General features: G+C 42.9%; 1 protein-coding gene across 14 annotated transcripts in view; it reads left to right on the plus strand.

Moving 5' to 3' along the window:
• Positions 1-12,343, plus strand: part of FN1 (fibronectin 1) — a 66,695-nt gene extending 54,352 nt beyond the window's left edge. For 4 of the 14 annotated variants that reach the window (XM_033112720.1, XM_033112723.1, XM_033112724.1 and 1 more), the window contains 8 exons: positions 553-642; positions 1,676-2,058; positions 3,058-3,196; positions 5,412-5,576; positions 7,435-7,560; positions 8,086-8,192; positions 10,741-10,851; positions 11,153-11,920. In XM_033112720.1, coding sequence (XP_032968611.1) covers positions 553-642; positions 1,676-2,058; positions 3,058-3,196; positions 5,412-5,576; positions 7,435-7,560; positions 8,086-8,192; positions 10,741-10,851; positions 11,153-11,224 — 1,193 coding nt within the window. In that variant the 3' untranslated portion in view covers positions 11,225-11,920. Of the gene's footprint in view, positions 1-552; positions 643-1,600; positions 2,059-3,057; positions 3,197-5,411; positions 5,577-7,434; positions 7,561-8,085; positions 8,193-10,740; positions 10,852-11,152 lie in introns of all 14 variants that reach the window. The other 10 variants (XM_033112718.1, XM_033112721.1, XM_033112722.1 and 7 more) reach the window with 6 other exon arrangements.
• The last annotated feature ends 8,334 nt before the right edge of the window (positions 12,344-20,677 follow it).

Genomic DNA, 20,677 nt, shown 5'->3' on the forward strand with positions numbered 1-20,677 from the left:
GGTACCAAAAGAAAACACTGTTTTGTTTTGCTTTTTATAAACTGTGGGAACAGGACAATAGAAACAGATATTGAGTCGGATACTTCCTATAAGGACCCCACAAAGACTGGTCACTCTTTCCTGCAGAGCACTTACCTGAGGTCTAACTTCACTGATCCTGTCCCTGAGGGCTGCTTGGTTATTAGGCCTAAGCAGATTCAAGTGTGCAGTCTGCAATGATCTGTATATTCCACTGGCAGTGCACAATGCTGATAGGTTTTCTGAAATTCAAAAAGGCAAATAAGACCACATGTTAAAAGATTATCCAGGAAAAATAACATAAAAGTGCTTATTCATGTCAGATTTATTAGTAAGATCATTAATTTGCTAAGTGGCCGTCGTATGTAGAGTATTTGGGGTGTTTATGGGGAAAAAACTAAAGTCGGTATGACCTGAAAAGGCCAAATGGCCAGAGGGAGAGAGGACACTCGTCCCAGGAGTGTTTCCTGGTGAGATCAGTCTCCACTTGACTAGCCAAGCTCACAGCCATAATGTGACCTGTCCTTCCCTCAGGTCTGGAACCAGGAACCGAGTACACAATCCAGGTCATTGCCCTGAAGAACAACCAGAAGAGTGAGCCCTTGATCGGGAGGAAAAAGACAGGTAAAGAAAAAGCATTTTCGGGTAACAGGGAGACAGTTGAGACAAAACTAATTACAAATGATCAATTTTGTAGTGATAACATACTCCAGGTTTTGATGCATTTCTCATGACTCTTTGTTCTAACAGCGTTTGCATATATGTTGTGTTCTTTGATAGCAGGAATAACCTAACATAATCTGTTGTGTTTTATTTTTTTCTTGAGTTCAGTTTTATTTTTTTCTTGGCCAGTCAAAATAAAGCCTTTTATTCACCTTTAAAATTAAAAAAAAAAAATTTCAAAACACTAATTTCAAAATATTAAAATGTAAAAGTGAAATTGCTATCATTGCCATTCTTCTATACCTTTTGTTGAAGTTAAAAATGTTTTTTAAAAACGTTGGGGGGAAAGTCCCTCCTATTTGTCTTGATTATTTGGTTTCTGACACTGGGAGCTAGAGAATGTTTAGCTCCCAATCTCAGTTTAAATTGAAGAAAATGTGATTATTTCTGCTGCTAGAATTTTGAAAATAAACATGTATATAGTTTTGTTTATTTTCACCATTTCGAACCATTAAAAAAAAAAAAGTTGAGCCAAACCGATGCTGATATAATTAGTGTGGATTCCAATACACATGATTCTCAAATGAAAAAAAGGAACAAAAGGCTGCAAATTTCAGTTTCATTGGCTTAATTTGAGCAGAGGCAGCTTCTGTGATGCTCAGCGGTCCAAAGCTTGGTGTGTATGATAAATTCATACTAACACTTTTTTCACTCTAAACTATAAAGAAATCTTTGAGGGGAAAAATCATAAGGATTCCTTTCTGGAAAAAGTGTTTTGTGATCTAAGAACTGCTAATTTTCCAGGGGCTTTGATCAGATTGATACACAGTTGTTGTTACCTGAATTGATAATGACTACTGCTGCTACTTCTGGGAGCTTAACACGCTTTGCTTTTTTGGCTCTAACCTCTCTTGGCTAGATGAGCTTCCCCAACTGGTAACCCTTCCACACCCCAATCTTCAAGGACCAGAGATCTTGGATGTTCCCTCCACAGCTCAAAAGACCCCTTTCATCACCAACCCTGGGTATGACACTGGAAACGGTATTCAACTTCCTGGCACTGCTGGTCAGCAGCCCAGTGTTGGGCAACAAATGATCTTTGAGGAACATGGTTTTAGGCGGACCACACCAGCCACCCCTGTAAGGCATAGGCCAGGACAATATCCGCTGAATGTAAATGAGGACATCCAAATTGGTCATGTCCCCAGTGGAGACATAGACCATCACCTCTACCCTCAAGTGCTGGGATTCAATTCAAATGCTTCTACAGGACAAGAAGCTGTCTCTCAGACAACCATCTCTTGGAACCCATTCCAGGAAAGCTCTGAGTATATAATTTCATGTCAACCAGTTGGCATTGATGAAGAACCCTTACAGGTAATCAGTCTTTCTCTTTACCTCTGACTGGGTAGCTTAGAAAGGAGGAAGCTAGATCACTGAAGTATCCAAAGCTCTGATGTAATGTGGCTACATTTCTAGGACCTCTTAGAAAGGTGTCATACTTAAGCTCTGATGTTTTTCTTTTTTTAGTTTCAATGTGGTTCTACTTTGGGGTTTGTACCAGAGTGTCATTATCTTTTATTTAGAAGAGAGAATAAAATCATTTCTATTATTCTCACACATTTGAGACTTCTTAGTAATATAGATAAAGAAATGATCCTAGGAAAGAGAGAGAAATAGTCTGCCTGAATTTACGAAGGGCTAAAATGCCATCCTTATGGCTTGTGCTTGAAGAATCCCATTATCCACCATATGCCTACACAGAAAGAACTTAGGTGAAGCTGTACGAATCAGCTGTTATAAGTGATTCATTCTCCAACTAAAACTCCTCTTCTTTAATTTGTCTGGCCAGTATCAATTTTATTGTGTTCTTGTTTTCAGAAAGTGGCAGAATTTTAAACACTGACTATAACTGTGGAAGATTTATGAGATTAGAAATTTGAGTTTGAGGATTTACTAAAATGTTTTAAGGACCCCATGTTGGGGTCGAGTGCCACCTTGCATGGGGTGAATAAATCTCCCAACATACCAGCGTCCACATTTTATGTAAAGGGGACAAGGGTTTCCAGAGGGCTTGACCTGTGACTGCAGCAGGATGAAAAGGAGGCTACATCTAGAATTACTGAGGGATGCTAGTAACTATGGAGCATATGGGAGTAGATTTCTGGCAGGAAAATCTGGCAGATAGAAGTGAGGACCCCTCACCCAAGTTCCATTTCTCTCCTCAGCTGGTTGGAATCTTTACTCCCCCCCTCTTTATTTGTCTCCCTTTATTTTGTTTACCAATGAGGGTTACTGATAAGAGAATAGGCAAAGTCATGTGGATTCCTCACTCTAATGCTTTCTCCCCCACTTTGGATGTGCCAATAATTATAGTTCCGAGTTCCTGGAACTTCTGCTAGTGCCACCCTGACAGGCCTTACGAGAGGGGTCACCTACAACATCATAGTGGAAGCAGTGAAAAACCAGAAGAGGCACAAGGTCCTGGAGGAGGTTGTCACTGTGGGCAACTCGGGTATGTGAGCACCTATGTCCCTCAGGCCCAGGATCCCCACTAGACTACACCAGAGATGCTTTTTCCACCAACTCTTCCTTGATTGCTGTTGTCTTTTAACTTTGCGAAATAATGTTGTACATCATCAGAAGTAAATGAGCAACTTTAAATTCATTTATTTTTTCCCCTCATCATATCCCAGTATCTTTGTAAAACGTGTACATGTTTGACAGTCTCAAACAGTGACATGATGATAGACCAGGAATGGATTTCAAATATTGAGTCCAACACTCTTGAGTCCCTGCTAGTGAGTATCTGAGTTGGTCCAGGGCACAAGTCTCCTGATCTCTTTTCCCAGACCCCATATTGCTCTCCTCTTGAGTGCCTTTTAAGTACTAATGACCTGTAAAGGAAATTCCCCATCTGCAGACATTAGGGACAGCTGGTATTTGTTCCTGATGTAAAGTGCTACCAACACAGCCCATTTCTGTCCAAAGAGCTCCCTTATTCCAATGTTATGTCAATTTTTTTTCCTGATTATATAGATCCAAATCCTCTATTAAGGTTAAATGGTCAATGACTTGTTGTACCACCTGGAAAGTCCTTTTAAACCAGTAGTGTATCACTTGGATTTTCAACCTGCAGCAGTTGAAGATTCATCAAGGAACACAAGATAGGGAGTAATCAAAACTGTGAACCTTGAGTCTTCCAACCAGAGGGTTCTCTATCAGCAGGGAGTGCTAAATTCTTTTTTTGCCAAGTGACAGGTTTTATTCCTAGGGCCAGTTTGCTTAATCTCAGCATCCTTCCTCTTTTGATAAATGTCTGTGCTATTTACGCCTGTGAATTAAGCAGTTGAGAACTGGGGGTGGGATGGAAGGGGAGGGATCATTTTGTGCTTCTTGTGGTATACATTTACAGTAATGCATAGCTTTTGTCTTGGGTGGTGGTACTAGTAGAATGCCACGTAAAAAGAATTTTCAAAACACAAAGGTCTTTGTGCTTTTCCATGTCAATTTTTAAAAACAGATTCTACCTCCATAACTTTCGTCAGGTGGAATTTTAACTCCTGACTGTTTTTAGGAGAGTTATTGAAATCCCTAGTAGCAGTTTAGTGTTTCCTTCCATTTTTCTTTCCAACTCTGTATTCCCAGCAGCAATATTCTGCATTCTAGCTAGGTCCTAGCTTTGAGACATTTCAGACTTCTTAGTTTCTCCAAAACTCTACTTTCTTCCATGGAGATGCCTTTTAAAATATTAAGCACTTCAAATATCTATGGAGCTTGAGCTTTGGATTTGTGCACTGTAAAAAGAAATCTACACAGGGAGATTCAAAGTCACAAAAGTTAGTTTATTTGAAGTTTCACCATGCTATGTTTGCATAAATTCTTAAAATAAGCTTACAATTATTATGATAAGCTTAAAATAACCTTTCCCAAAACATAAAGACCAAGATCTTAGGCAATGTGAAGAGACTCCATTACGTATTTCTAAGTCATTCATATCCCATTGCTTCCTCTTATGGGAACAATTGATTTTATTGATAAAGTAAAGCAGTCCTACAACTATGATAATAATGTACAAAATCTAGGATTTTTGCACCCTTCTGCAAAACATGCAATAAGAAAAGTAAAGATCACATTATAATGGAATATAAAAATGCTAATACTTTTGCATTAAAAGCAAAAGATGCCCTCTACTAATTATTGTTGATTGATGAGCTTTTGTTAAATGTTTGCAATGGGCCAATGCTTTGAATTCATGACCTCATGTAATCTTCACAAGATCCTGGGCAGGTAGAGACATTTTCGTTATTATTCCCATACTACAGATGACTATAATATAATAGCTAGCTGAAGGTCACTCAGGTAGTGATGGAGAGACATTTCCAGTCTTTACATCGCACCAAAGTTCTTAAATAGCTTAAACAGTGTGACGATCTCTTCCACGTTCTACAGACTAAATTTACCAGAAATTATTTTTTTAGAACTGATAGCAAAAATGAAAGATGGGTTCCTTTTAAGATGCTTTTTGTGGTCAGTGTCCACCGGCAACATGTAAGTGTTCTTTATTAGAACAGCTGTTACATTCATAGAACAGATGAATGCTTCTTAATGCCACTGGGATTTTTGTTTGAAATTAAATCCTTATGTAGAATAATTCACTTTTCTTCTCATGGTCCAACACCACCAATAAAATCTCTCTTTTTTTTTTTCCCCTCCTTTTCTTTGTGTAGTTGATCAAGGCCTACCCCAACCTACGGATGACTCGTGCTTCGACCCCTACACAGTTTCCCATTATGCCATTGGAGAGGAGTGGGAACGATTGTCTGAATCTGGCTTTAAACTCTCGTGCCAGTGCTTAGGCTTTGGCAGTGGTCATTTCAGATGTGATTCATCTAGTGAGTAGCTTGCTTTATCCACCCACTTGTCTGTCCATCTCTTCTAGTTTCATGCATTCGCGCAAAGTGCCAAGGACTCATGTTTGGCTGTCATAGGCTCTTCCAAACATGAAGCAAACAAGGGACGACTGCTTGACTCAAAGTAACATTTTGCATCATAGAAAAATGATGGGAAATTTTACTTGTGGAATATTGCTTCATTTTGAGAGTGGTATGTCAATATGATTATGTATTGAAATAAATTTGTGACGGTAATATGATTTTTTAAAACATTTTCTGTTAAAATAAATGAACAAAGTCAAATTCTTTGGAGCCCGGTCTAATGGGAGACACAAAGAATTCCCAAATCACTTTTAATCTTTAGTGTTGACTGAGTTCGGACATGAACATTTATACTCACAAACACAGCTATCTCTTCAACACAAACCAAGTATATTATACTACACTCGCGCACACACACACAGACAAACATAGACTCGTATCACACAGATGTGTCACACATCGGGCAGCTTGAATCTTCCTAAGTAATGTACAGATAGTACATTAAGGGCGTACAGATAATCTACTTGTAGATAATTAAGAATATATATGATTTTCAAATCATAAAGAAATTTTAATATTTTAATTATTTTTTACCTAAAATGATCCTAGGAATTCCTTATTATGCTGTGAGATTAGTATTAGAATTTATAAACTTTTCATTTATGCTTTGTTTTTAGGGTAGGGGATATATTATTAACGATTGGTTCATTTTTATAGGCGTTAACCATTATGCCTTATAAACAGGCCTCCTATAGACATATCCAGAAATCATATTTGGAGATATAAAACATAATAGATTTAAAAAATATTTTCAAAGGATTTTACGTAATTTGTATACATGAAGTGATTTAATTCAGACTGAAATATAAAAACAACAATGTAGACTACTGTGCTTCACCATCTGAAAATGGAAAGATAGAAGTGCCATGCTGTTTAGGAATTGGAATGTTTTTAACATTTGGTATCAATTAGGGAGTTTTTAATTTCTGAACTGAACTACTTTTAAGTTTGCATATTTATTACCTATATAAGTACTTAGGTGCAATTGTGGGAGTGATTTTTTTGGCTCAAATTATATATTCTTTGCTTAGATGTCATAATTGTTGATTAACTTAAAGTTTAAGGAATGAGTGATGCTGAGAAAATGGAAGAAGGAGTGCATTGGGTTACAACTTCTGAAGTGTTTTGTTTCAGTATAAACCTTGGAAATTAAAAGTCATCTTTTATGGGTAGTAGTAAAGATATGTAATTGTGAGTATTAGATAGTCCTCAAAACCAGTCTTATTTTTAGGGGTAATATCCACTGACTTACCATTTTGTTTGGTTTTGTTTTGTTTTGATACACAGGTTTATTCGTTTACTCTTCCCATTATAAGCAGGTTGTGGCATGTGGAAACACACTGATCTTTGTTTCTTTGATTAGTTGAACTGCTTTGTGTCCAGGATCTCTACAAATCAAAAATGATTTTTTATCTATGATCTAGTCCTAAAAGAATCCTCAAATCTTACGTTAGTTTTCCACAATTTTAAAACTCAACAGTAAGAATTCAAAGAAATATCACTGACTATTCTTTTGACGCGATTATGGTGGAATAAACTGGATCTTAAAATAGCCTGGAAAATGTCAAACTGTAAAGATAATTTAAATCCAACAAAACAAAAAAAGGTTTGTCATCGGGATCATGACCCTTAACTTCCCTTTCCATTCCTTCCAGATACCTCACTTTTAAAATCATGTGACACATCCCAGTGTGTTCGCTGTCTTATGAAACAGAACACGCCAATAACTTTGTCTCTGATTTTCCCCACCCCACAGAATGGTGCCATGACAATGGTGTAAACTACAAGATTGGAGAGAAGTGGGATCGTCAGGGAGAAAATGGCCAGATGATGAGCTGCACATGTCTTGGAAACGGAAAAGGAGAATTCAAGTGTGATCCCCGTACGTTGCCACAAATCATTTTTAGTGCCTTGTTAAGCACTCCCGCACTCGTTACTGAGCTATAACTCATTCACAGAAACGATTGGAGATTTTAGGTCTCCTTGAAGAGTGAACAGGGGGTTTGTTAATCCTCTGATTTGGGAAAGTGGAGACTAACTTCAAAAATGAGCCATGATTTAATGTTATTACAGGGCACTTGAGCACTTTTCCGACCTGAGCATTTTGACCATAAACTGCAGCAAAATGTTACAAGAAAGCTCTATGGACCTTTAAATTCAACTTTTAAAATATGATCTCCATCTTCTCATCAAAACCTTTTCAGTTTGTTAGATTTAGTTTTTGGAAATGCTGCGCTATGGTCTATACAGCGATACCCCTCTTACCAATGATTTCCGTCAACATGAGGTGTTTTGGTTGTGGTGATACAGATGTAGAGAGAGAAAAAGAATCCATCTGTCTACAGGGGTCAACTCTGTCTTATTGTTCTCAGTCTAACACGAGCTTCTGACTTGTGTCTCCATGTAGATGAGACAACATGTTACGATGATGGGAAGACGTACCAAGTTGGAGAACAGTGGCAGAAGGAGTATCTCGGTGCTATTTGCTCCTGCACATGCTTTGGAGGCCAGCGGGTAAGACCAGCTGTGCCAGGCTCCCTGCAATTTAGATAAGATGAATGATGATTAAGGGTTAAGCTTCTTATGTGTGTGCTGTACATACAGGTGTCGCAGTGACCCTTATGAAATGTTGAAACACCTCATTTCCTGTGGGCACATAGCTACCAACATAAAGTTCCTGAATACCCTTTCCTGTTCTCCCTTTCGTGGTAGGCTCAGCCCCTCCCACACCCACTATTCTCAGGCTGTCTCTTTCTTCAGCAACTAAACTGTTAAATGCCGGAGGACTGGGCCTCCAGCTCCAATCTACTAAACAGGTGTCCCTGTGGCATTGTTGTCCAGTATTTTGAATATGCCAGATCTAAGAAAATGCCACTACTTTGTACCCTCTCTCAATCTAGAAATAGATTCCTGTATAGGTCTAGCACTGTGGTAAGGAATATGGGACCAGCAGGGAATGAGAAATGGTCCTGGCTCTTTAAATGATACAGTAGTTACAGACATTTCATTAGCACACACTGGAAGGCAAGCTAATTAAATACGGTTCTGAGTGGGTCTGACAAGCAATACAGTTCCCACATAGGCTGGAATCAGCAAAAAATGTCATGAAAAAGAGACGTGTAAACTGGCTGGGGTTTAGGATGATTAATATTTGATTGAGGGATGAGAGGGTGTAGAGAGACCAGAGTAATCACACCTCCTGGGATGGGAAGTTGTTGGCACAAGTGGACTCCATGAGCCCATCCTCTGGCTGGCATCTTGTGGTAAGAAATTAGATGGGACCAAGTGTGTGTGTGTGGGTGGGGGGAGAGGGGCACTTATGGGAGGCCTTAGAAGTCCATTATTTAGAAGCCAATACTTCTCAATCATTTTTAATCTCTACTACTCCCATATAACAAAAAAATGCTGGGCCTTCCTCTAATATTTGAAATTTCAAAATAAAATGACACCTGTAACTCAAATAAAAGTAAAGGACATAATAGTCCTTTGTTTTCAGTAAAAACAGACCCTCCCCACAGCCCTCACATTCTGGTACATGAAGAGCCTGCCCCCTACGCCAGGGTAAGACTTACTAGTTGATGTCTTTGCCGTTAGCCAGTTGCAGGGACCCAAGAAGAGGTGTGCAATGGAAAATGGTCTTTAGAAAGATTAATCTGGCAGCGGGAAGGGTTTTCAGGGGTCCACCTCTGCACCCACCTGAGGACCTGGGGCAGCCGGTGAAAACTGATCTCCTTCCAACCCTAGTGGTTAGGTGGTGAGGGAGGCACTGACCATTCTGACAGAAACTGTGGAGTCTCTCTCCTTCTCTGTCTCCATTAACACTTATAAAGACTGTGATCATTGAACTCACTCATTTCTGGTAATGTGCTTGGTATAGAATATGTGATGGAAGGTGAATTTGTTGGGAAGTAGGTTTTGGTCTTACTTCCGCATCGCCTCATTATTTACGCACATGAACCCCTTCATGTGTGACGTATGCTCTTTTCTAAAGCAAAGTGCTAAATGAAACACTTTAAGACAGGAGTGAGGACTATTATATTTTTCTATGAAAGCAAGATTCATTGATTCTCTAAGTAGGCATTTACCTATAATTGTATTAGGTATTATGGGGAATATGCTTTTAAGTGGAGAAATATGTCTGAAATATTTAACTGACAATGTAAGAAAGAAAGAGTGTCATGTAGGGTTTTTTGGCTATAAGAAAAAAGCCTAATTCAATTTTGGCAAAAGAAGGCGTGCGTAACTGAAAAGTCCCACAGCTGCCAGCTTTGGGGCTGCTCCATCAATGGCATCCCGTCTCACTCCATCACATGCTTCGTTCCTTTGTATTGGCTTCATTCTCCAGAAGCCTCCCTGCTGTTAGTGACAAAGATCACCTCCACCAGCTCCAGGCTTGTCTCCAACCAGCTTAGGAGCAACTGTGAAAGAGAACAGGTTTCCTCACATTTCTAGCAAAAATCTCAGGAGGAGTCTCACTGTGCCAGCTTCTGTAGACAGGTGAAAGGCTACCACGTCACTGGCTATAGAAATTTAGGAAGGGAGTGGCAACGTGGAGCAATAGGAAAAGCATGGCCAGGAGTCACTCCCCTGGGTGGCAGTCACGACTTCACCAGCAGTTCACTGTGAGTTTCCCGCTTCCTCTGAGCGAGTCACCCCTCTGGGTGTCATTTTTTCCTTACCTGTAAAATGAGGGTGTTTGTCCATGTGATCGCAAGTCCCTTTTAAAGGGATTCTAGGAAAACCTTTTCTACCATCTAGTGTGGAAAGCTTATTAAGGAAGCTGGGACTTGAATGAGCCTTAGCAGATGGGTGGGGTTTCACTAGGAGGGGAAGAGAGGACAGTTCAGGAGAAAGGAAAAGCAGAAATAAACAGAGGCAGCCATAATATAAAGATAATCGGCCAAAATGTATTCTATGAGTTATAAATGCGTGAAATCATCATCAAAGCGTCCTTTGTGATGCAGTTTGCCAAGGAAGAGCTGGAATTATTTAACACGAGCACTAAATTGTGATGTTCTCTTGTTATCACAAACCCCATTTGACTTTATGCTTTTGTTCTCAGGGCTGGCGCTGTGACAACTGCCGCAGGCCAGGGGCTGAACCCGGTAACGAAGACTCCACTGGCCACTCCTACAACCAATATTCTCAGAGATACCATCAGAGCTCACACACTGTAAGTGCATTTGCACCATGAGTGTTCTCCCCTAAATGCAATTAGTCACATAGTAGGGACTCTTTCCATGGGTACTTTTCTTTCAAAAGAACCGAGAGTAGATTAGTGTATCCTGTAACATCATTTAGGTTCTAATATATTAAACTCTTGAACATCTCCTATTCTCCTGTATATTGCTAAGTTCTTAAAGTTAGAAATATTCCATTTAGAAGTAATTGTCGTAGAAGCCCATCCCCTCTTTTTTTTTCTGTATACTTTGCAGTATTTGCCGCTAATTTTTGTTTTTCTTCTATTTTAACAGAATGTCAATTGCCCAATTGAGTGCTTCATGCCTTTAGATGTACAGGCTGACAGAGACGATTACCGGGAGTAATATTTCCAACCCAGAAAAACAAGCAGGGATCTCTGCCAAGGCCCATCCAAACTGGAGAGACATTAGCAGACCCCATCTTAGAGTGTTTCTTTCTTAAGCCTTTTGCTCTGGAGAGTAACTCCTCCAGCTTCAGCTCAAATCACAGCTTCTCCAAGCATCACCCTGGGAGTGTTTTGAGACTTTTCTCATCAAAAAGGGGCAGTACATTGCCTTTTCTGCTCCAAAGTATTCAGTACTGCTCAGTATTTGAAATGAAATGATTCTAACTTGTGATTTGGTTTGGGAGCAGTAGGGAAGCACATGCACCAACCCAGATGCAAAATGTACTGAAATGACAATACCAAAATTTTAAGTAGGAAAGTTACCCAAACACTTCTGCTTCCACTTAACTCTCTGGCCCGCAATATTGTAGGAATGGCATGTCCTTGTTACTGTGATATTTAAAATATCCACAGTACTCACTTTTCCCAAATGATTCTAGCAATTGCCTAGAAATATCTTTCTCTTACCTGTTATTTATCAATTTTTCCCAGTATTTTTTATATGGAAAAAAAATTGCATTGGAGACACTTAGTACGCAGTTTGATAAGAGGAATTTGGTTTGATTATGGTTGGTGATTATTTTTTATACTGTACATGCCAAAGCTTTACTACTGTGGAAAGACAACTGTTTAATAAAAGATTTACATTCCACAACTTGAATGTCATGGCTTCTTTTTATATAAAGACGTTGGGGAAAATAATAATCCTTATGAATGTCTTTTCTTTTCAATTCAGCAAACATTTGAAAACCTATGAAGTATACGGCTCTCTAATTCTCGGGTGATTTCAGTATAAGAATTTCTAAGTCATTACAAAAAAGATTCATTCTTGTCATTTCATCACTTCAGTAATGGAGATAGTTTTATATTTTCTGCTTTACCAGATTTAAGTGGACACAAATATCTACTTAACTTGCTTGCTAGTTCTTCAGAGGTAAAATCAAGACACCTTTCAGTTGCTCTTTTCTAATCATAATTCTTCCCTCCCTCCCACCTCCTTTCCTTCTATGATTTATGCAGGGATTACCTGCAAGGAAAACAAAAAGGTGACTGAGACGTTAAAACTACTTGAGTAGTATAGCATAGAGGAGTTTTGTCTTAGGAAACCTGTCGTGCGGGGTGTCAGGCGGGGTCTCTGGTCCCACTCCCCACATAAGAACGCAGGATATGGCTAGGCCAAAAAGGAACACCCACGGAGCCATAGGTAGGGGAGTCACACCACTATACTCTCGCTGGCGGCTGGGTTGAAGACACAGGAACCAGGAGCAACACAATTCTCAACCCTCACTGTGCCGCTTGCAGGCTCAGCCACCATCTTCTTGCTAGCTCCCCCCTTTTTCTTTCTGCTAGCGTAACCACAGCAGTTATATTCGTGGCCAATGGCTCACTGGTTACAGCTGACGGCCAACTAGCCACAGCTGCTGGCCATTTGATCACAGTCGACAGCCATTTACTACCTGAGCCAGCACCTTTCTATGTGAGGCTGAGAGCCTGGAAATAGCTTTTTGGGGCTCTGTCCCCACACTCCACCCCTACAGGGTCTCGCCTCACAATCTACGCGACAAGCGTCTTCCGCGAGGGGCCCTGTGCGAGGAGCCTGGAGGTGAATGCTATTTCCTGGACACAGCCAAGCTCTCTGGTCACAGCCAGGGTTTCTCAGGGCACCACCAGTACTTCTGGGCACAGCCAGACTTCCTGGACTTCTTAGGGTACCACTAGTCTCCCCGGGCACACGAGGGCCTCTCAGGGCACTGCCACTCTCTCTGGACACAGCCAGACTTCCTGGACACAGCCAGGGCTCTCAGGGCACTGCCACTCTCTCTGGACACAGCCAGACTTCCTGGGCTCAGCCAGGGCTCTCAGGGCACTGCCACTCTCTCTGGGCTTCTTAGGGTACCATGCTAGAACAATAGCAGCTCAAAGTCAAGGTGCTTACATATTCTCAATGGTGGCCGGTTGTGGGGACAGAGCCCCAAAAAGCAGTTTCCAGGCTCTCGGCCTCACATAGAAAGGTGCTGGCTCAGGTAGTAAATGGCCATCGACTGTGATCAAATGGCCAGCAGCTGTGGCTAGTTGGCCGTCAGCTGTAACCAGTGAGCCATTAGCCATGAATATAACTGCCGTGGCTAGGCTAGCAGAAAAAGGGGGAGCTAGCAAGAAGGTGGTGGCTGAGCCTGCAAGCGGCACAGTGAGGGTTGAGAATTGTGTTGCTCCTGGTTCCTGTGTCTCCAACCCAGCCGCCAGTGAGAGTATAGTGGTGTGACTCCCCTACCTATGGCTCCGTGGGTGTTCCTTTTTGGCCTCACCATGTCCTGCGTTCTTGTGTGGGGAGCGGGACCAGAGACCCCCCTGGACGCCCCGCACGACACATGGTGTAGTTGGCAGGATATCCCGCCTGAGATCCCGCAGGCCGCCCCGCATGACAACTGGTCCAGCAAGCAGCAGGATCTCCTACGCGACAAATGGCTGCAGCGAGCAGGGTACGGTGCCGGCCAAAGCTCCCCGAAGGGCAGTGGAGCAGTTTGTGCCTATGAACACTCAGTTGCAGGAAGACCAGGAGGAGCAGCTGCCTGAGAGCTGGACCCCCGTGGAGGGGTGGGAAGACATGGACGTTTCCTCAACCAGCAGAGGCCGGAGAAAGCGAAGGTCCTTGCGGCCCTGTGGGCTGGGAAGTGCTTGCTGAGGCAGCCCGGATGCAGGACTTGTAGTCCCAGGAGGAATAGCTTGCTGAGTCCTCCGTGGGAGCTGAGGGTGAGGTCAAGGTCATCCTTCACCCCCAGGACAGCCCTGGCGAATGACTATGGACTATGGGGAATTGCCTTCCATCCCTAATTTAATGGACAGCTTGACTATTTGTTTGGGAACATACCACCATGTAGTGGAACTGGCGGATGTTTGCTTTTGTGTCTTGACCGGCCACCATTGAGAATATGTAAGCACCTTGACTTTGAGCTGCTGTTGTTCCAGCATGGTACCCTGAGAGGCCCAGAGAGAGTGGCAGTGCCCTGAGAGCCCTGGCTGTGTCCAGGAAGTCTGGCTGTGTCCAGAGAGAGTGGCAGTGCCCTGAGAGGCCCTCGTGTGCCCGGGGAGACTAGTAGTACCCTAAGAAGTCCAGGAAGTCTGGCTGTGCCCAGAAGTACTGGTGGTGCCCTGAGAAACCCTGGCTGTGCCCGGGGAGACTAGTGGTACCCTAAGAAGTCCAGGAAGTCTGGCTGTGCCCAGAAGTACTGGTGGTGCCCTGAGAAACCCTGGCTGTGACCAGAGAGCTTGGCTGTGTCCAGAAAATAGCATTCACCTCCAGGCTCCTCGCACAGGGCCCCTCGCGGAAGACGCTTGTCGCGTAGATTGTGAGGCGAGACCCTGTAGGGGTGGAGTGTGGGGACAGAGCCCCAAAAAGCTATTTCCAGGCTCTCAGCCTCACATAGAAAGGTGCTGGCTCAGGTAGTAAATGGCTGTCGACTGTAATCAAATGACCAGCAGCTGTGGCTAGTTGGCCGTCAGCTGTAACCAGTGAGCCATTGGCCACGAATATAACTGCTGTGGTTACGCTAGCAGAAAGAAAAAGGGGGGAGCTAGCAAGAAGATGGTGGCTGAGCCTGCAAGCGGCGCAGTGAGGGTTGAGAATTGTGTTGCTCCTGGTTCCTGTGTCTCCAACCCAGCGCCAGTGAGAGTATAGTGGTGTGACTCCCCTACCTATGGCTCCGTGGGTGTTCCTTTTTGGCCTCACCATGTCCTGCGTTCTTAGGTGGGGAGTGGGACCAGAGACCCCGCAGGCCACCCCGCACGACACATGGCGAAGTCAGCAGGATCCCCCGCATGACAAAACCCCATGGTATAATAACCTCAATCCACCTTGTCTAACTAAATTCGTGTCAGCTGACACATTTAGGGTGCCCCACGTTAAACAAAGTTTGCCTACTCTTGGCTTGCAAATGCCATTTCCTTTTCAGTTTAACTTTGTGGAAACAACAAAACTTTCGGATTGAATCTGGTGTTCAGAATTATAGGGGCACTGGAAATAGTTGATTATTAATTAGTAAAAGATTAATAACTCATAATACACAAGACATAGAAACTACTTTTTATGTACTATTGTGCAATGTGGAAAATATTTCAGTAAACACCTAGCAATGAATATGAAGCCTGACTACGTAGAGATTTCCTCAGGGTTTATTTGTTTAAAGAACAAAATATTCACATTTGATTTCGTTTTTATAAAATGCTTTGACAGCTAGCATCTCATCTGGGGGAGGTTTTACAGTCTGGCTTTATAGAGTCTACAGCTCAGAGGAGTTGTTCTTGGCTGGACAGACCCAGACCCCAGACTTGTGTTTAACATCACTAATCTTTCAGCATTATCAGGCCGGTATTTACCAGCCTGATAGCTGCCCTGTGTATCTGAAGAAAAAAACAAAAAAATCACAGAAAGAACAGATTATGGTGCTATTGACTGTCACATAGGTGGGTCATCATAGCTCCCTGGATGGAGCATGTGAGTCAGTACAAGTCCACACACCGGGCAATCGGGAGTCCCATTGAAGACACGCCCAAGAGAAAGCGGGTTGTTCTCTCCATCCTCCTACGTGAAGACATGCACCTCAGCTTGATCTTGTTTAAAGGTCTTTATATTTTAAAACATAAGGAAAGAGCAGCTTTGGGTTGAGACTGACTGTGCTTCAAACCACTTATCTAACTACAAACCTAAAAATATTTTCCCCAAAGTGAATTTAAGTAAATACAGATGGACTGTATTAAAGGGATAGCAAGCCCTTTTGACAACTTACACGCTGAAATGTAAAAACCAGACTCCACATTTAAGATACAAATGTATGACTTTTTCCAGAATGTCTGCTGGATTCTCAAAAGCAATATATTAAATTTACAAACTCAAGTATTTCAATAGTGAGTCAGTAACTACATTTAAATAATGAGAACAAATTCAATAAATTTAAATAACCTTTTATGTTTTGGCACCACAAAGCAAGAATGGTAAAACTTTCTTTTTTAATATTTCTCAGCAAAATCCTTCACACACGAGAACAGAGAGGATTTCTGAAGATCCTTTATTTTTTATGGACTCGTTACTGCTTCCCCTGAGAATTGTTTTAAGCAAACCAGACTGAAAAGGTATAATTAAAAGACCAATCAGGGTTTAGGCAAGAAATTGCCAATTCAAGAAAATTCAGGTTGGGTTGGCTGGTTAGCTCAGTTGGTTAGAGTGTGGTGGTAATAACACCAAGGTTGCCAGTTCAATCCCTGCAAGGGCCTGTGAGCTGCACCTGCCTTAAAAAAAAAACCACCACCAAAAAATCACAAAACAAACAAACAAAACAAATTTTAGAAAAAGAAAAAATCAGGCAAAACTAGTAAATATATCAAACTTTAAAAAGGAAAATTACAGGGCCGGCCCGGTGGCTCAGGTGGTTAGAGCTCCATGCTCCTAACTCCCAAGGCTGCCGGTTCGATTCCCACATGGGCCAGTGGGCTCTCAACCACAAGGTTGCCAGTTCAATTCCTCGAGTCCCGCAAGGGATGGTGGGCTCTGCCCCCTGCAACTAAAATTGAACACGGTGCCTTGAGCTGAGCTGCCGCTGAGCTGCCGCTGAGCTCCCAGGTGGCTCAGTTGGTTGGAGCACGCCCTCTCAACCACAAGGTTGCCGGTTTCGACTCCTGCAAGGGATGGTGGGCTATGCCCCCTGCAACTAGCAAGGGCAACTGAACCTGGAGCTGAGATGCGCCCTCCACAACTAAGACTGAAAGGACAACAACTTGACTTGGGAAAAAAAAGTCCTGGAAGTTCACACTGTTCCCCAATAAAGTAAAAAAAAAAAAATTAATAAATAAAGTAAAAAAAAAAATTTTTTTTTTAAAAAAATGAAAGTTACAGTTTGGAAGCTTTACCTTGCCTGCACTTGATTTGTAATGAAATTTATTGTTGTGTTATTTATATTGTTTTCAGCACTAATGACCTAAGTGAATTATGCAAATTAGCCTGTATAATAATATCATTATAAGCTTGTACGGCACACTTTCTGTGGTTCTGTGGAGGTGAATAAAGAGATGATCAGGTGGAAATTGCAAGTATAGGAAATGACTTTTATTTAATTATATTTCCAATGAAAATTCTATTCCATTTCTAGTTATATGTAACTCATTAAAGTGATTAAGAAACATCACGTCAGCACATTTAAGTGCTGAAATTGCTTCCTGTTCAGTAAATTCCCATTGCTGTGGGAGGGAAAGTGGCATGCTACAATTTTTTAAAATCCCATTTTCAGGAGATACATTTCAACCAATTAAAAAAAAAAAAAAAGACCACTCTTGGGACTTCTCAAGTTTGGGAACATTTAAAGATTATCGTAAAAGCGAATAAAGCAGAAGCAGCAGAAAGATGACCTTGCACTACCATGGGTTTTTCAGACTAAGCAAGTTCTTTTTACAGAGAAGGTGGCACTCATATTTGAGATTCGAATTATATTGCTACATTGTCCCACTATCCACATTAAAATACACATTAAAATAAAAGATGCTATTTGAATTGCAAACAAATCTATATAAATTACAAAGGAAGAGAATACTGTAAGTAATAATAGCAAGAGGAATAGTGCTTCGGCTGAAAGCCACAAGTGGGAAATTCCTTTTTTTTTTAACATTCCTCAGTGGAGTAGGTATGAGATATTAAAGCATGTTTTACATTTCCTTTAATTCCTTTTTACTTACTCTTGAGAGACGTATAGGTTTTAACAAAGAGGCAAATCTTTAAGGTAGCTCTTGTGTGGAGCCCGCAAAGACTTGGAATTAGCATCGTTCAGAGGCTGTGGACGGCCCCAACTTGGGGTGAGGGTCGGCATCCCATACTTGCTGGGGATGGAATCGCAGTTTCGCAGGCTGCCCACCACAGCAGGCTCCCTTTATGTAAAATACATCGAAGGCCAAGGATTCTTTTTGCATCACGATACTTTGGAAACAGCCATTCCAGAAGGAAACATGGCCTCTCTGCCAGAGACAGCTGGACAGGACTTCATAACGAAACTGCTGATCTGTGTAGTTCAGCATTAGTTGTAAGATGTTGAGCCAAGTGTTAAAAAGCTATGTGGTATTTGACTCAAAAACATGCTGCTTGGTGGAGAAATTGGATTCCTCCTACATTGCTGGTGGAAATGTAAAATGGTGCAGCTGCTGTGGAAAACAGTTTGATGGTTCTTCAAAAAGTTAACCCCAGAATTAGCATAGGACCCATCAATTCCCTCTAGGTGTATACCCAGGAGAACTGAAAACATGTTCACATACAAACTTGAACACAAATATTCATAGCATCTGTGGGGACAGAACCAGGAATACAGTTTCCAGGCTCTCGGCCTCACAAGGAAAGGTGCTGGCTCAGGTAGTAAATGGCCATCAACTGTGATTGGATGGCCATCAGCTGTGGTTAGTTGGCCGTCAGCTGTAACCAGTGAGCCATTGGCTACAAATACAACTGCTGTGGCTACACTAGCAGGAAAATGGGGGCTAGCAAGAAGATGGTGGCTGAGCTAGCAAGAGCGGATTGTAGTTAGCACGGCGGATTGCAGCTAGCAAGTGAGGTTGGTTGGCAGAGAGAAGTGGACGGCGGGTTGCGGATCGTGTGGCTCCTGTTTCCTGTGTCTCCAACCCAACCGCCAGTGAGACTATAGTGGTATGACTCCCGTCTATGACACCGTGGGTGTTCCTTTTTGGCCTCTCCATGTCCTGCGTTCTTATGTGGGGAGTGGGACATCCCGCATGACACCCTGCATGACACATGGCGCAGTGAGCAGGGAATGGTGCCGGCCAAAGCTCCCCGAAGGGCGGTGGAGCAGTTTGTGTGTATGAACACTCAGTCTCAGGAAGACCAGGAGGAACAGCTGCTGGACCCCCGTGGAGGGGTGGGAAGACATGGACAGTTCTCTAACCAGCGTAGGCCAGAGAAAGTGAAGGTCGTTGCGACCCTGTGGGCTGGGAAGTGCTTGCTGAGGCCCTCACCTGCAGGTTGGGGGGGACTTGGAGCCCTCGCCCTGCAGAGGGGGCACACGTTGTGGCGCCAGTGCACAGCCCTGTGGGGACTTGCCTTCCATCCCCAATTTAATGGACCGCTTGACTGTTTGCTTGGGAACACACCACCATGTAGTGGAACTGGCGGATGTTTGCTTTTGGGTCTTGACCGGCCGCCATTGAGAATATGTAAGCACCTTGACTATGAGTCACTGTTGTTGTAGTGAGGCCCAGAGAGAGTGGCAGTGCCCTGAGAGCCCAGGCTGAGTCCAGGAAGTCTGGCTATGCCCAGAGAGAATGGCAGTGCCCTGAGAGCCCTGGCTGAGCCCAGGAAGTCTGGCTATGCCCAGAGAGAGTGGCAGTGCCCTGAGAGCCCTGGCTGAGCCCAGGAAGTCTGGCTGTGCCGAGAGAGAGTGGCAGTGCCCTGAGAGTCCCTGGCTGTGCCTGGGGAGACTGGCTGTGCCCAGGACTGGTGGTGCCCTGGCTGTGCCCAGAGAGCCTGGCTGTGTCCAGGATATTGCATTCACCTCCAGGCTCCACGCATAGGGTCCCTTGCGGAAGACACTTGTCGCATAGATTATGAGGCGAGACCCTGTAGGGGTGGAGTATGGGGACAGAGCCAGGAGTGCAGTTTCTAGGCTCTCGCCCTCATGTGGAGAGGTGCTCACTCAGGTAGTAAATGGCCATCAACTGTGATTGGATGGCCATCAGCTGTAACCAGTGAGCCATTGGCCACTAATATAACTGCTCTGGCTACGCTAGCAGAAAATGGGGGGCTAGAAAGATGATGGTGGCTGAGCTAGCAAGAGCAGGTTGCAGTTAGCACAGCGGATTGCAGCTAGCAAGTGAGGTTGGTTGGCAGAGAGAAGTGGACGGCAGGTTGCGGATCGTGTGGCTCCTGCTTCCTGTGTCTCCAACCCAGCCGCCAGCGAGACTATAGTGGTATGACTCCCCTGTCTATGGCTCCGTGGGTGTTCCTTTTTGGCCTCACCATATCCTGCGTTCTTATGTGGGGAGCGGGACCAGAGACTCCACATGACTCCCTGCATGGCAGCATCACTATTCATCATAGCCAAAACGTGGCCATAACCCTAATGTCCATGAACTGATGAATGAATAAACAATGCATAAAAAGGAATGAAGTACTCAGAGCTGTTACAACAGGAACCTTGAAAACATTATGCTAAGTGAAAGAAGTTTGGCACAAAAGGCCACATATCACATGATTCCATTTATGCGACATGTCCCGTATAGGCAACCAGTAAGACAATCAGCCCATCAGTACACTGGGAGTTGAACCTGATAAACTAGCTCCAGGGCCTTGACTTTTAACCAGGAGTTATCTGGCTTCTCCAGGATCAAATATATCCCCATGTTATAGGTAAAAAAAAAATTCCAAGAC

The sequence above is a fragment of the Rhinolophus ferrumequinum genome, chromosome 8 (genome assembly GCF_004115265.2).
Source record: "Rhinolophus ferrumequinum isolate MPI-CBG mRhiFer1 chromosome 8, mRhiFer1_v1.p, whole genome shotgun sequence".
NCBI classification, from domain to species: Eukaryota; Metazoa; Chordata; class Mammalia; order Chiroptera; family Rhinolophidae; genus Rhinolophus; species Rhinolophus ferrumequinum.